General features: G+C 42.6%; 1 protein-coding gene across 1 annotated transcript in view; it reads left to right on the forward strand.

The window, feature by feature from the left end:
* SIRT2 (sirtuin 2) overlaps nt 1-12,067 on the forward strand; it is a 49,019-nt gene that overhangs the window by 30,591 nt on the left and 6,361 nt on the right. Inside the window, exons 10-15 of the mRNA XM_056558209.1 lie at nt 496-555; nt 1,568-1,623; nt 4,171-4,247; nt 5,194-5,245; nt 5,320-5,387; nt 6,427-6,493. Of these exons, the coding sequence (XP_056414184.1) occupies nt 496-555; nt 1,568-1,623; nt 4,171-4,247; nt 5,194-5,245; nt 5,320-5,387; nt 6,427-6,493 (380 nt within the window). The remainder of the gene's footprint in view (nt 1-495; nt 556-1,567; nt 1,624-4,170; nt 4,248-5,193; nt 5,246-5,319; nt 5,388-6,426; nt 6,494-12,067) is intronic.

Raw genomic sequence — 12,067 nt, forward strand, 5'->3', positions numbered from 1 at the left:
TATATTCACTGCTTCTGTAATAATGTGACCTGCTCAGCTTGTCAAGTCAGCTCCTCTGGCAGAACTCTGGAAACCATCCATAGCACTCTAAACTTTATTAGAACACGGTTAAAAACGTATGACAAAAACCGAGCACTCCATTTAAAAACCAACCCGCTTCGCTTTTCTTTATCAATTAAAGTTACAGCAACAATGCCATTGGCCAGTGGCACTGTCAGTTCCCCTCAATGTAGACGCTATACTTTGCAGCTCATGAGAAAGCAGAGGCAGCGACGTAGACAGGGTGCCTCAATACTGGAGCTTTGTGGGAGCGGTGAAAGGTGAGTTAAAGTCTTTGTTATTTTTGTAGGCAGACTTGGGACAGTAAGAAATTACCTAATTATTCTGGTTAAGCCCTTTAATTGTATGTATTTTGTTTTCATATTATTTACACACACAAACACGATTTTAAAAACAACATAATTGTCATGTAATAATAATTTTGTTTTCTTTTAGAAAAAATCTTCTCTGATCTGATCCCAAAATGTGAGAAGTGTAATAGCTTGGTTAAACCAGGTAAGACATTACAGGTGCAAGGTAGTAATGTTATTTACATTTACAGAAAAATTAATATGCGACAGCTTTACAAGAATGTGTGGGGGGGGGGGGGGGGGGGGGAAATGTGACACCTGTGCAAAGCTGCAACAGAATTTCTATAGGACTGCTGTGGATAGGTTAAAGGGGTATTCCGGGCAAAAACCTTTTATCCCCTAGCCAAAGGATAGGGGATAGGATGTCTGATCGTGGGGGCCTGCTGCTGAGACCCCCTGCAGCACCCGCATTCTATGCAGGGACTGCGTCTCTAGTTTCGGAAACCTCCGGGTTTACGGGACTGGGGACGTGTTGTCACGCCATGCCCCCTCCATTCATGTCTATGGGAAGGGGGCGTGACGGCAGTCACGCCCCCTTCCCATAGACATGAATGGAGGGGGCGTGGCGTGACGTCACGTCCCCAGTTCCGGAAACCTGGAGGCATAGAATGCGGGTGCTACAGGGTGATTGCGGGGGTCTCAGCAGCGGGCCCCCACGATCAGACATCTTATCCCCTATCCTTTTGATAGGGGATAAATTATTTTTGCCCAGAATACCCCTTAACTCTGCAGCATTGTGCATACTGAACTGGTGCACTAGTCAAGAATTGGCACTAGGGGCCCCCTGTTCTCATGGTGACTGGAGATGATCCGATTAGTCAGACACTAAACTCCTATCCTGAGAATAGGTGACAAGTTGTCATTGTTAGAACCCCCCCTTTAGCCTTTTGGGGTTCATATAGTATAATTTTATCACATCACGTTAAACTCTTTGCAAATTATCTTTGGATTTAATCTATCATTTCAGTATAAAAACGAAAGAATTGTGTAATATTGAAATCCTGTAGAGCACTATGTGAGGGGTCAGACAATGGTCTTCACATTTGACCACACAGGTTTTCATGTTTCTGTACACTTAGCTTAAAAAGACACTAAGATGCTTTCTAATAAAAAAAATTTGACAAGTGATCATTAATGTTAATCTATACTTTTTTCAGATATTGTGTTTTTTGGAGAAAGCTTGCCACCCAGATTCTTCTCTGCCTTAAAATCTGTAAGTTTTCATTTATGGGTGTACGAACATGCAAAATGAGAAAATGAGGGGTTCACACTATGGAATTTCTGGTCAGACAAAATCTGACTAGAGATTCCGAGAGCACCCAGCGCTGACTGATTTAGGACCGTGTGGACATTGCCGTCCCCATAGACAGCAATGTCTGCAGTGTGGATTCTGGTTAAAATTGGCGTAATACTTTTGGCGGTGGAATTTCAGCATTGCCAGCGGAATTCTTTTGCCAGCAATGGAATTCTGCTGCACCAGAATTTTGGCTTTGAAATTCCACAAAGAAATTCTGTAGTGTGAACCCAGCCAAATACCACAATTTTTAACCCTTTATATGTAGGAGTTGACTAACCTACTAGAATATATCCACTTACCCACAGGTCACAAACACATGGTATAGGATTGTCCCACAAATTAATATTTATTCACTGTGTAAGAACCAGGTAAAGGATAGCAATTGTTCTTATTGGGATCAGTTTTACACCTTAAAGGGGGACTCCGGTGAAATTTTTTTTTTTTTTTTTTTTTTAGGTCTTTTTAAGTCAACTGGCTCCAGAAAATTAAAGGGGTACTCTGGTGGAAAACATAATTTTTTTTTTCAAATGAACTGGTGCCAGAAAGTTAAACAGATTAGTAAATTAAGGTAGAAGACAGACATGGTCGCACATCTACAATCTTGCACAATGATCTAATTGCTTCTCAGCATAATTTCAAAAACTAACAGGTTGTTAGTATATACGTTTTGATCAAAAAGTACAAAGCCACGTCAAGGCCACCTATTTAGAGTGGGTCCCTAACGTCCCTAGCATAACATGTGTCTGCACTCTTCCCCACCCCCTCAGCCCAACCCTATATAAGTAGTAGTTAGCTACACATGGGCCATTTCTTTCCTAGCAGCCGCCCAGTCTGACTGGGAGAGCTTGGTAAGTGAGCTGTAGCACCCTGTTCACACTGGTGTGGTGCTGTGCGGCGTCTGTTGCTGCCGTGGCGCCGTGTCTGCGGGGAGGTGCGACCCATGGACTGGTTTGAGTGGCATTGGGGCGGCTCTGCCAGTGGGTCGTTCCCCCTGTGGGCACTGGGGTGGTGGTCGCCACCCAGTGCTACACCATTTTATGCTAGGGACGTTAGGGACCCACTCTAAATAGGTGGCGAGTGGGCTTTGTACTTTTTGATCAAAACGTATATACTAACAACCTGTTAGTTTTTGAAATGATGCTGAGAAGCAATTAGATCATTGTGCAAGACTGTAGATGTGCGACCATGTCTGTCTTCTACCTGAATTCAGATTAGTAAATTACTTCTATTTAAAAATCTTAATCATTTTAGTACTTTTTAGCAGCTGTATGCTACAGAGGAAATTATTTTCTCTTTGAATTTTTTTTGTCTTGTCCACAGTGCTCTCTGCTGACACCTCTGTCCGTGTCAGGAACTGTCCAGAGCAGCATAGGTTTGCTACGGGGATTTTTTTCCTCCTCTGAACAGTTCCTGATACGGGCATCAGGTGTCAGCAGAGAGCACTGTGGACAAAAAAATTAAGTAATTAAAAAAAAAAGAATTTCCTCTGTAGCATACAGCTGCTAATAAGTACTTGAAGGGAAAAGATTTTTTAATAGAAGTAATTTACAAATCTGTTTTAACTTTCTGGCACCAGTTGATTATTACTTCTATTAAAAATGTTTAATCCTTTCAGTACTTATTAGCAGCTGTATACTACAGAGGAAATTATTTTCTTCTTGGATTTCTTTTCTGTCTGACCACAGTTCTCTCTGCTGACACCTCTTTCCATGTCAGGAGAAAATCCCCATAGCAAACCTATGCTGCTCTGGACAGTTCCTGACCCGGACAGAGGTATCAGCAGAGAGCACTGTGGTCAGACAGAACAGAAATTCAAAAAGAAAAGAACTTCCTCTGTAGTATACAGCTGCTAATAAGTACTGGAAGGATTAAGATTTTTTAAGATTTTTCCCTGGCGCCAGGAGAGTGTCTCCCTCATGGGAAAAGATGACAGACAAGTAGGTATGAGGAAAACACTCTGACTTTATAATTATCAAAAGCGAAGGGCGTATGTACCAATTTTGGGGAGTTGACGCAAGTACAATAGCTGTAGTTTTAGCCAATAACAGAAAGTTTCAATTATTCAGCAAGCGAGGTCAGCTACGGGAAACAAAACTTATTAAGAACAGGACCTTGAAAAAGACTGAGAACTTGGAAAAAAGATAAGAAAGAAAAAACCAATAATGAAGGAGAATTCTCCTCCAGCTTCCAACCTCCAGCAATCATACACTTAGTTGATGGGACAACCCCTTTAATGGATCTGAGCTGTAGTATCAGATAAAGTCCATGGACATGAATGACCCCTAGTGACTACCATTATACTAACTTGTACTAACCATCAATATCTCTTTGTATAAAAAAAAAGACACACAGAGATAGTCGCACTGTTCTGACATTTATATTTATATTGTATGAAAAATAGATTTCTTTTTAGTGGAAAAATCCTTTTGTAAGATTTGAACTAAATCTTTTTTTTGCTCCTAGGATTTTCAAAAAGTTGATCTCCTTATTGTGATGGGAACGTCCCTTCAGGTGCAGCCATTTGCCTCACTTGTTGGCAAGTAAGTTAACATAAAATCATTTTATTTTCCATTTGAGTTGTTTTTGGGGCATTTTGTGTAAATGAAAAAAAAACTATTATAATAATAATTCCATTTGAGGCAGTTTTCACTTTCCATTTGGTATTTCATGATGCAGGTGACTGCTTAGATGTAAGTCTGAAGTAAAGTTATGTTAGTATGAGTGAACCTACCAAAAAAGGCAACTTCTAAGCCAGAAACAGGATTACTAATAGCCTTTCAGGGGCACTTTGGTGGAAATGTTTTTTTTCTAATGAACTGATGCCAGAAAGTTAAACAGATTTGTAAATTACTTCTATTTAAAAATCTTAATCTTTCCAGTACTTATCAGCTGCTGTATGCTCCACAGGAAGTTGTATTTCTTTCTGGAGTTCTCTCCAGTCTGACCACGCTGCTCTCTGCTGACACCTCTGTCCATATGAGGAACTGTCCAGAGCAGGAGAGGTTTGTTATAGGGATTTGCTTGTACTCTGAACAGTTTCTGACATGGACAGAGGTGTCAGCAGAGAGCACTGTGGTCAGACAGAAAAGAATTCCAGAAAGAAATACATCTTCCTGCGGTGCATACAGCCGCTGATAAATGGTGAAAGGAATAAGATTTTTAAATAGAAGTAATTTACAAATCTGTTTAACTTTCTTTCTGGCAACCGGGGATTTAAAATTTTTTTTTACCACCGGAGTACCCCTTTAAAATGACTGGGCCACACTTGTATGACATGAAAGTATTTAGTGGTCATCATGACATTGTATATCAAACCATTTGATCAGTATATAGTGCACAATAGACACACAGAGCACTTTGTATAATGAAAAACTGATATCTTATTACAATTACAAGGTCAGAATCAGTTCTTCATAGCGACAGGGACCAAGGTTATTTGGGAAAAATAATCCAAAATCAAAAGTAACAGATGATATTTTCTTCCAGGGTTCCCAGTAAAACGCCCCGTCTGCTCATCAACAAAGAAAAGACTGGAGAGGTAGGCATACAGGAAAATGTATTTCTAATTTCTATAGCTAGTTTCTTGAATCCTTTTTTTATTTGACCCCTTAGGGTGACTCATTTTTTGGACTTCTCGGTTTGGGAGGTGGAATGGACTTTGACTCAGAGAAAGCTTACAGGTAATACAACATTTTCACATATTATCCTGAAAGATTTAGTTTACTTGCCCAGGAATGAAAATGTATTAGATTATTTAGATCCACGTCTGTCTTTATATCTTATTTAGGCCAATAGTGATCATATAGAGGAATCCCTCATTTAGAATCCAGCGCCCTAAATGGGCTGCTGCTAGAAAAATGCCCATAGGCCACAGCTGCTTCTGGCCTAACAGCTGTCGATTAAAATCTAGGGCTATAGGGAGTCTTTGCTTGCATGAAGATCACAATGTCATATTCCAACACTGCACCTAATGATGGTCAATATAGTTGTGTTGTGGCATAATGCAACCCAGACACGGCAGTTGCTCAAAATCCAAATCTGATGTATTTATGGTCGTAAAGCACATGTGGCAAGTCGTGTGCAGCTGAGACCTGCTTGCTACTTATTTTTTTTATAGGTACTTTGCTACTGTCAGGCTGGGTTCACACTACGATTTGTAACTACGGTTCCCGTATATGGCTGGGAGGAGGGGGAGTGGGGCTTAATCGCGGCGCCCGCACTCAGCCGTATAGGGGAACCATATTTAATGCATGTCTATGAGCCGACCGGAGTGAACCACAGCCTCCGGTCGGCTGCTTTTTCGGCCGTATGCTGTTTCCCGACCGCAGGCAAAAACGTGGCCGACCACTCCGGTCGGCTCATAGACATGCATTAAATACGGTTCCCGAATACGGCTGAGTGCGGGCACCGCGATTAAGCCCCGCCCCCTCCCCTCCTCCCAGCCGTATACGGGAACCGTAGTTACAAATCGTAGTGTGAACCCAGCCTCACAAACAAATTGCCCGAATATTTTGGTCACGCAGACCATTTTGTCATGTGGCCAATAGATTTCCGATGCCTCACATGGTAACTGCATGATAACTGTTTGGGCAGTTTCTAAATTCAACTTTTTTTTAATGCACAGTTTTCCAGATTGTCCCCAAAAGCTGTCCCCTCTATTCTGAGTAGGGTCTGTATGTACTATCAATGTATCTGATTGTTTATTGTGTTCGTATAAAGGGACGTGGCCTGGCTGGGAGATTGTGATGATGGTTGCCTGGCGTTAGCTGACTTCCTGGGATGGAAGGTATGTGCTGTTTTTTAGTGATTGAAGTATACAATACAATAATACAAGAACACTTCACATACTCCTGATCTGTGCCATATCTGTGGCTTCTACTTCTCTCTAGGATGAACCTAGAAATTAGGGAAATTACAGGCCATGTTCTCTGGTCCAAATGGGAAAATACCGTATTTTTCGCCGTATAAGACGCACTTTTTCTTCCCCAAAACTGGGGGGGAAAAGTTGGTGCGTCTTATACGGCGAATACCTGCGGCCATCAATGGCCGGGACCCGCGGCTAATACAGGACATCACCAATCGCGGTCATGCCCTGTATTAACCCTTCAGATGCGGCGATCAAAGCTGACCGCCGCGTCTAAAGCGAAAATAACACTAACCCGGCTGCTCAGTCGGGCTGTTCAGGACTGCCGCGGTGAAATCGCGGCGTCCTGAACAGCTTACAGGACACCGGGAGGGACCTTACCGGCCTCCTCTGTGTCTGCTCCGTGCCGGAATCCCCTGCATGGCGGCGCTCTCCTTCGACGTCATCACGTTGTCGCACACGCTGTCCCGTCATTCAATAGGAGCGGCGTGCATAACGACGTGATGACAGAGCGTGGATCCCGGGGAAGAAGACGTCCGGAGCGTCGGGGACGCGGCGACAGCGATGGAGCGACATCCAGGGCAGCGGTGACGGGTCCGGAGCGGCAGGGACACGTGAGTATTACCTCCTATACCAGTGGTCTTCAACCTGCGGACCTCCAGATGTTGCAAAACTACAACTCCCTGCCTTTGGCTGTCCGGGCATGCTGGGATTGTAGTTTTGCAACATCTGGAGGTCCGCAGGTTGAAGATCACTGTTGGGTTCAGAATCTTTTTTTTCTATATTTTGGACCTTTAAAATAGGGTGCGTCTTATATGCTGGTGCGTCCTATAGGGCGAAAAATACGGTACTTGTCATTTAATAAGAAAAAATCTAGGAAACTTTTGTTGGCTGATTCATCATATGTAGACAAATTTAAACATCAGTTACTAGGTAGGTTGATCATGGCTTTTACCAATGCCGTTTTTGGCTGGATGTTGTAACCTCAGTGCCTGTATATGGCAATTCCAGTCGTATTGGAGTATACACCTCCTCTGCATCATTGTTCTTTATTTAGAATTAATTATATTGAGGGAAACTTCAGACATCACTTCAACGTAGATGAAGTTTGCTGCCCCGAATCAACACAACGTACTAACCATAATGAATGGATGTATATATGTAAAGGTGCCTAAGAGGTGGCATCGTAGCATCTATTTGTAGTTTAAAAGAAAACAAACTGTGTTCTATGTCCAGTTTATATAGTATCATCATTTTATTATGCTACAATTATGACAATACCAAAGTAAATGATTCTTATGTTTTACCAATTTTGACCAACAAAAACCTTTCAAAAAATGCATTAGTGTTGTCACATTTAGCATGCCATAACTTTATTTATTTGTTCTTATTTTTGTAACACATCTATTTCAAACTTTTTTAGGGCTATTTTTTGTTGGACAAGTTGTAATTTTTATTTATATATATATATATATATATATATATATATATATATATATATATATATATATATACACACATTTTTTATAGATGTGTATATATGTTATTCACCATGTTGGATACATAAAGTGTTAATTTAACTATGCGTTAAGTTTTGTTTTTTTTGTAGGTAAGTGCTGTTGTGCTCTGTTCTGTTCGGGGTCCATTTAGCTCTTTCTTTGCACCGAACTGCCCCAAAAATGGATCGGAGCACAACAGACACCACCGGGTCCCGATGGATCCCATTGACATTAATGGGGAACTTCAGAGATCGAGTAGTTTACCAGAGAAAAAGAATAGTGCGTGCACTATTTTTTTCACCGCTTAAATCGACAACGGAGCTACATATAGCAGAGCCCAATGGCAATGTGAACTAAGCCTAATATAACACTTTAAATGGGTAAACAAATGGAATAGTGGAATAATCAATAGTAAAGTGAAAAACAAAGTGCTATACGCAAGTTTGGGATACACATATGAGAGGGAAGCTTATGTGTTTCTTGTGCAGAATAAGATCACTTTGAATGCATTTCCTTCATAAAGTTAAGGCTAAGTTCACATAAGCGCTTTGCTGCATTTCATCTGATTTCCATTCAGCTTTTTTTTCTGTGCAGAACAGCCCCTGAACGGGTCGGAGCACAACTGATGGTGCCAGGTCCCATTGGCTTTGAATGGGGTCTATTGGATTTCCATCAGGTGTCAGTCTTTTTAGCGGAGATACAATGACTGCTTACAGTATTTTTTCCCCAGATAAAGTCCTGTTATTTAGATTTACAGAGCTTCTCACAATGGAATACAACACAGATGGGAACAAGGCCTAAGATGTCACTGAAAAATGTTACTTAGTGCCATGAATATAAAATGGAAACTCGTATTTGTTGCAGATCCTCTTGATAGGGCTGTTTGCATTTTTGCACTTGTGTTTTAATCTCTTCTTATAGATAATATACAATAAATATAGTTTAGCACTGTTTTCAACCTACCCCTCCCTGTCACCAGTATTGTGATTTGCATGTCTTACATCTGGAACATACATTTCTATGTGTACATGGAAGCCCCTGACCCAGGCTTATCAGCTTGTACCCAAACCAGTCATTGGAGTCCTCCTTCAAGATATATATATATATATATATATATATATATATATATATATATATATAATATCATATCTTGTGTGTGGATGCATGTATAGGTTGTGCTGGTTAGATGTGCAGAAATACATGAGGCCCTGTTCGCATCTGTTCTACCACATTTGATGGAAGAAATAATGCTACCTGCAGCACTATTTTTCTTTTTTTGTCAAGGTGACAGACATCTGAACAAAAGTCAGTGGCTCTACATTGTGGTTCTTGTTATAAATGTAAACCATTGTAAAGATGTTAACAGTCTAATGATTTTAAAACACAAAAATGCCATGTGACTGACCACATTTGATACTACAAGAGCCCTCAAATAAGCTGTTACTTTAGAGCCAATAGTGGTATTCTAGACCAGTGGTTCTCAAACTTTTTGGCGACTGTACCCCAAAAGGCTGAAAGTATATCCGCGGGTACTCCTCGCCTGTAAATTTGCATGGAACTTACGCGTGAGGGGTACCCACGGACATAAAGCATGTGCTTACCTTTATACTAATATGATACTTAACCTTGTGCCATAATCCCCCCCCCCCTCCCTCTGATCCCCTTTTGCTATTATTCCCCCCTCCATCTTAATCCCCTTGTGCCATTATTATCCGATATGGCAAAAGGGAATCAGTGGGAGGGGGGAATTATGGCACAAGGGGATAAAGATGGAGGGGCGGGGGAGAGGGATAATGGCAAAAGGGGATCAGAGGGAGGGGGGAATAATTGCACAAGGGGATTAAGATAGAGGGGGGTAGTGATAATGGCAAAAGGGGATCAGAGGGAGGGGGGAATAATTGCACAAGGGGATTAAGATAGAGGGGGGTAGTGATAATGGCAAAAGGGGATCAGAGGGAGGGGGGAATAATTGCACAAGGGGATAAAGATGGAGGGTGGGGGAATAATCATTACACACACCCCCTCCATCTTAATCCCCCTGTGCCATAATTCCCCCTCCCTCTGATCCCCTTTTGCCATTATCCCTCTCTCCCCCTCCATCTTAATGCCCTTGCACCCTTATCTGTCTCCCCCCGGGCTAATACATGTGTGTGTGTGTGTGTATTAGGGATCGACCGATTATCGGTATGGCCGATATTATCGGCCGATAATCACGATTTTGGGCATTATCGGTATCGGCAATTATCTTGCCGATAAGCCGATAATGCCCCGCCCCCACCGCGACCGCCACCCCCTCGACCCACCGCACCCCCCACCGTGATGCTAGGTGGTATACCGGTATGGATTTGTTCCCATACCGCTATACCGGTCGGGCCCCTCCCCCACCCTCCGAGTCAATAAAAAAATTAAACTTACCCGTAATGGGGGTGGTCCAGGCCATCCTTCCTTCATGTAGTGTCCGGGGGCGTTCCGGGTGGAGGGTGGTCCGGTCCGGGCTGTCCTTCTTCTCCCACGGTCTTCTTCTCCACTCCGGGCAGGCTCCGGCCTAGTACGCTGCATAGACGCCGCTACGCCGTGACGTCAGGTGCGTCGCTGCGCACGGGCGTCACTGCGCAGCGACGTCTATGCAGCGTACTAGGCCGGAGCCTGCCTGGAGTGGAGAAGATGACCGCCGGAGAAGGACAGCCCGGACCGGACCACCCTCCACCCGGAACGCCCCCGGACACTACATGAATGATGGATGGATGGCCCGGAGCACCCTGGCAGGTAGGGGAGAGAAGCGGGTGGTGGCGGCGGCGGTCTATGGCCCCGCAAGAGCCACTGCAGATCATTGATTTAAAGCGCCCACTTTAAATCAATGATCTGCAGCGGTGTCGCAGGGGGTTAAATAGCCGATAACTTATACCGGAATATCGGTATAAGTTATCGGCTATCGGCCCTAACCTGCACGGATTAGCGGTATCGGCCCTAAAAAACGATATCGGTCGATCCCTAGTGTGTATGTATGTGTATATATGTGTATATATGTATATATATATATATATATATATATATATATATATATATATATACATATATACACATACACATACACATATACACAGTACAGACCAAAAGTTTGGAAACACCTTCTCATTCAGAGTTTTCTTTATTTTCATGACTATGAAAATTGTAGATTCACACTGAAGGCATCAAAACTATGAATTAACACATGTGGAATTATAGACATAAAAAAGTGTGAAACAACTGAAAATATGTCATATTCTAGGTTCTAGCCACCTTTTGCTTTGATTACTGCTTTGCACACTCTTGGCATTCTCTTGATGAGCTTTAAGAGGTAGTCACCTGAAATGGTCTTCCAACAGTCTTGAAGGAGTTCCCAGAGATGCTTAGCACTTGTTGGCCCTTTTTGCCTTCACTCTGCGGTCCAGCTCACTCCAAACCATCTCGATTGGGTTCAGGTCCGGTGACTGTGGAGGCCAGGTCATCTGGTGCAGCACCCCATCACTCTCCTTCTTGGTCAAATAGCCCTTACACAGCCTGGAGGTGTGTTTGGGGTCATTGTCCTGTTGAAAAATAAATGATGGTCCAACTAAGCACAAACCGGATGGCATAGCATGCCGCTGCAAGATGCTGTGGTTGACATGCTGGTTCAGTATGCCTTCAATTTTGAATAAATCCCCAACAGTGTCACCAGCAAAGCACCTCCACACCATCACACCTCCTCCTCCACACCAGCACACCTGTGAAGTGAAAACCATTTCAGGTGACTACCTCTTGAAGCTCAACAAGAGAATGCCAAGAGTGTGCAAAGCAGTAATCAAAGCAAAAGGTGGCTAGTTTGAAGAACCTACAATATGACATATTTTCAGTTGTTTCACACTTTTTTGTTATGTCGATAATTCCACATGTGTTAATTCACAGTTTTGATGCCTTCAGTGTGAATCTACAATTTTCATAGTCATGAAAATAAAGAAAACTCTGAATGAGAAGGTGT

The sequence above is a fragment of the Hyla sarda genome, chromosome 2, assembly GCF_029499605.1.
Source record: "Hyla sarda isolate aHylSar1 chromosome 2, aHylSar1.hap1, whole genome shotgun sequence".
Taxonomy (NCBI): Eukaryota; Metazoa; Chordata; class Amphibia; order Anura; family Hylidae; genus Hyla; species Hyla sarda.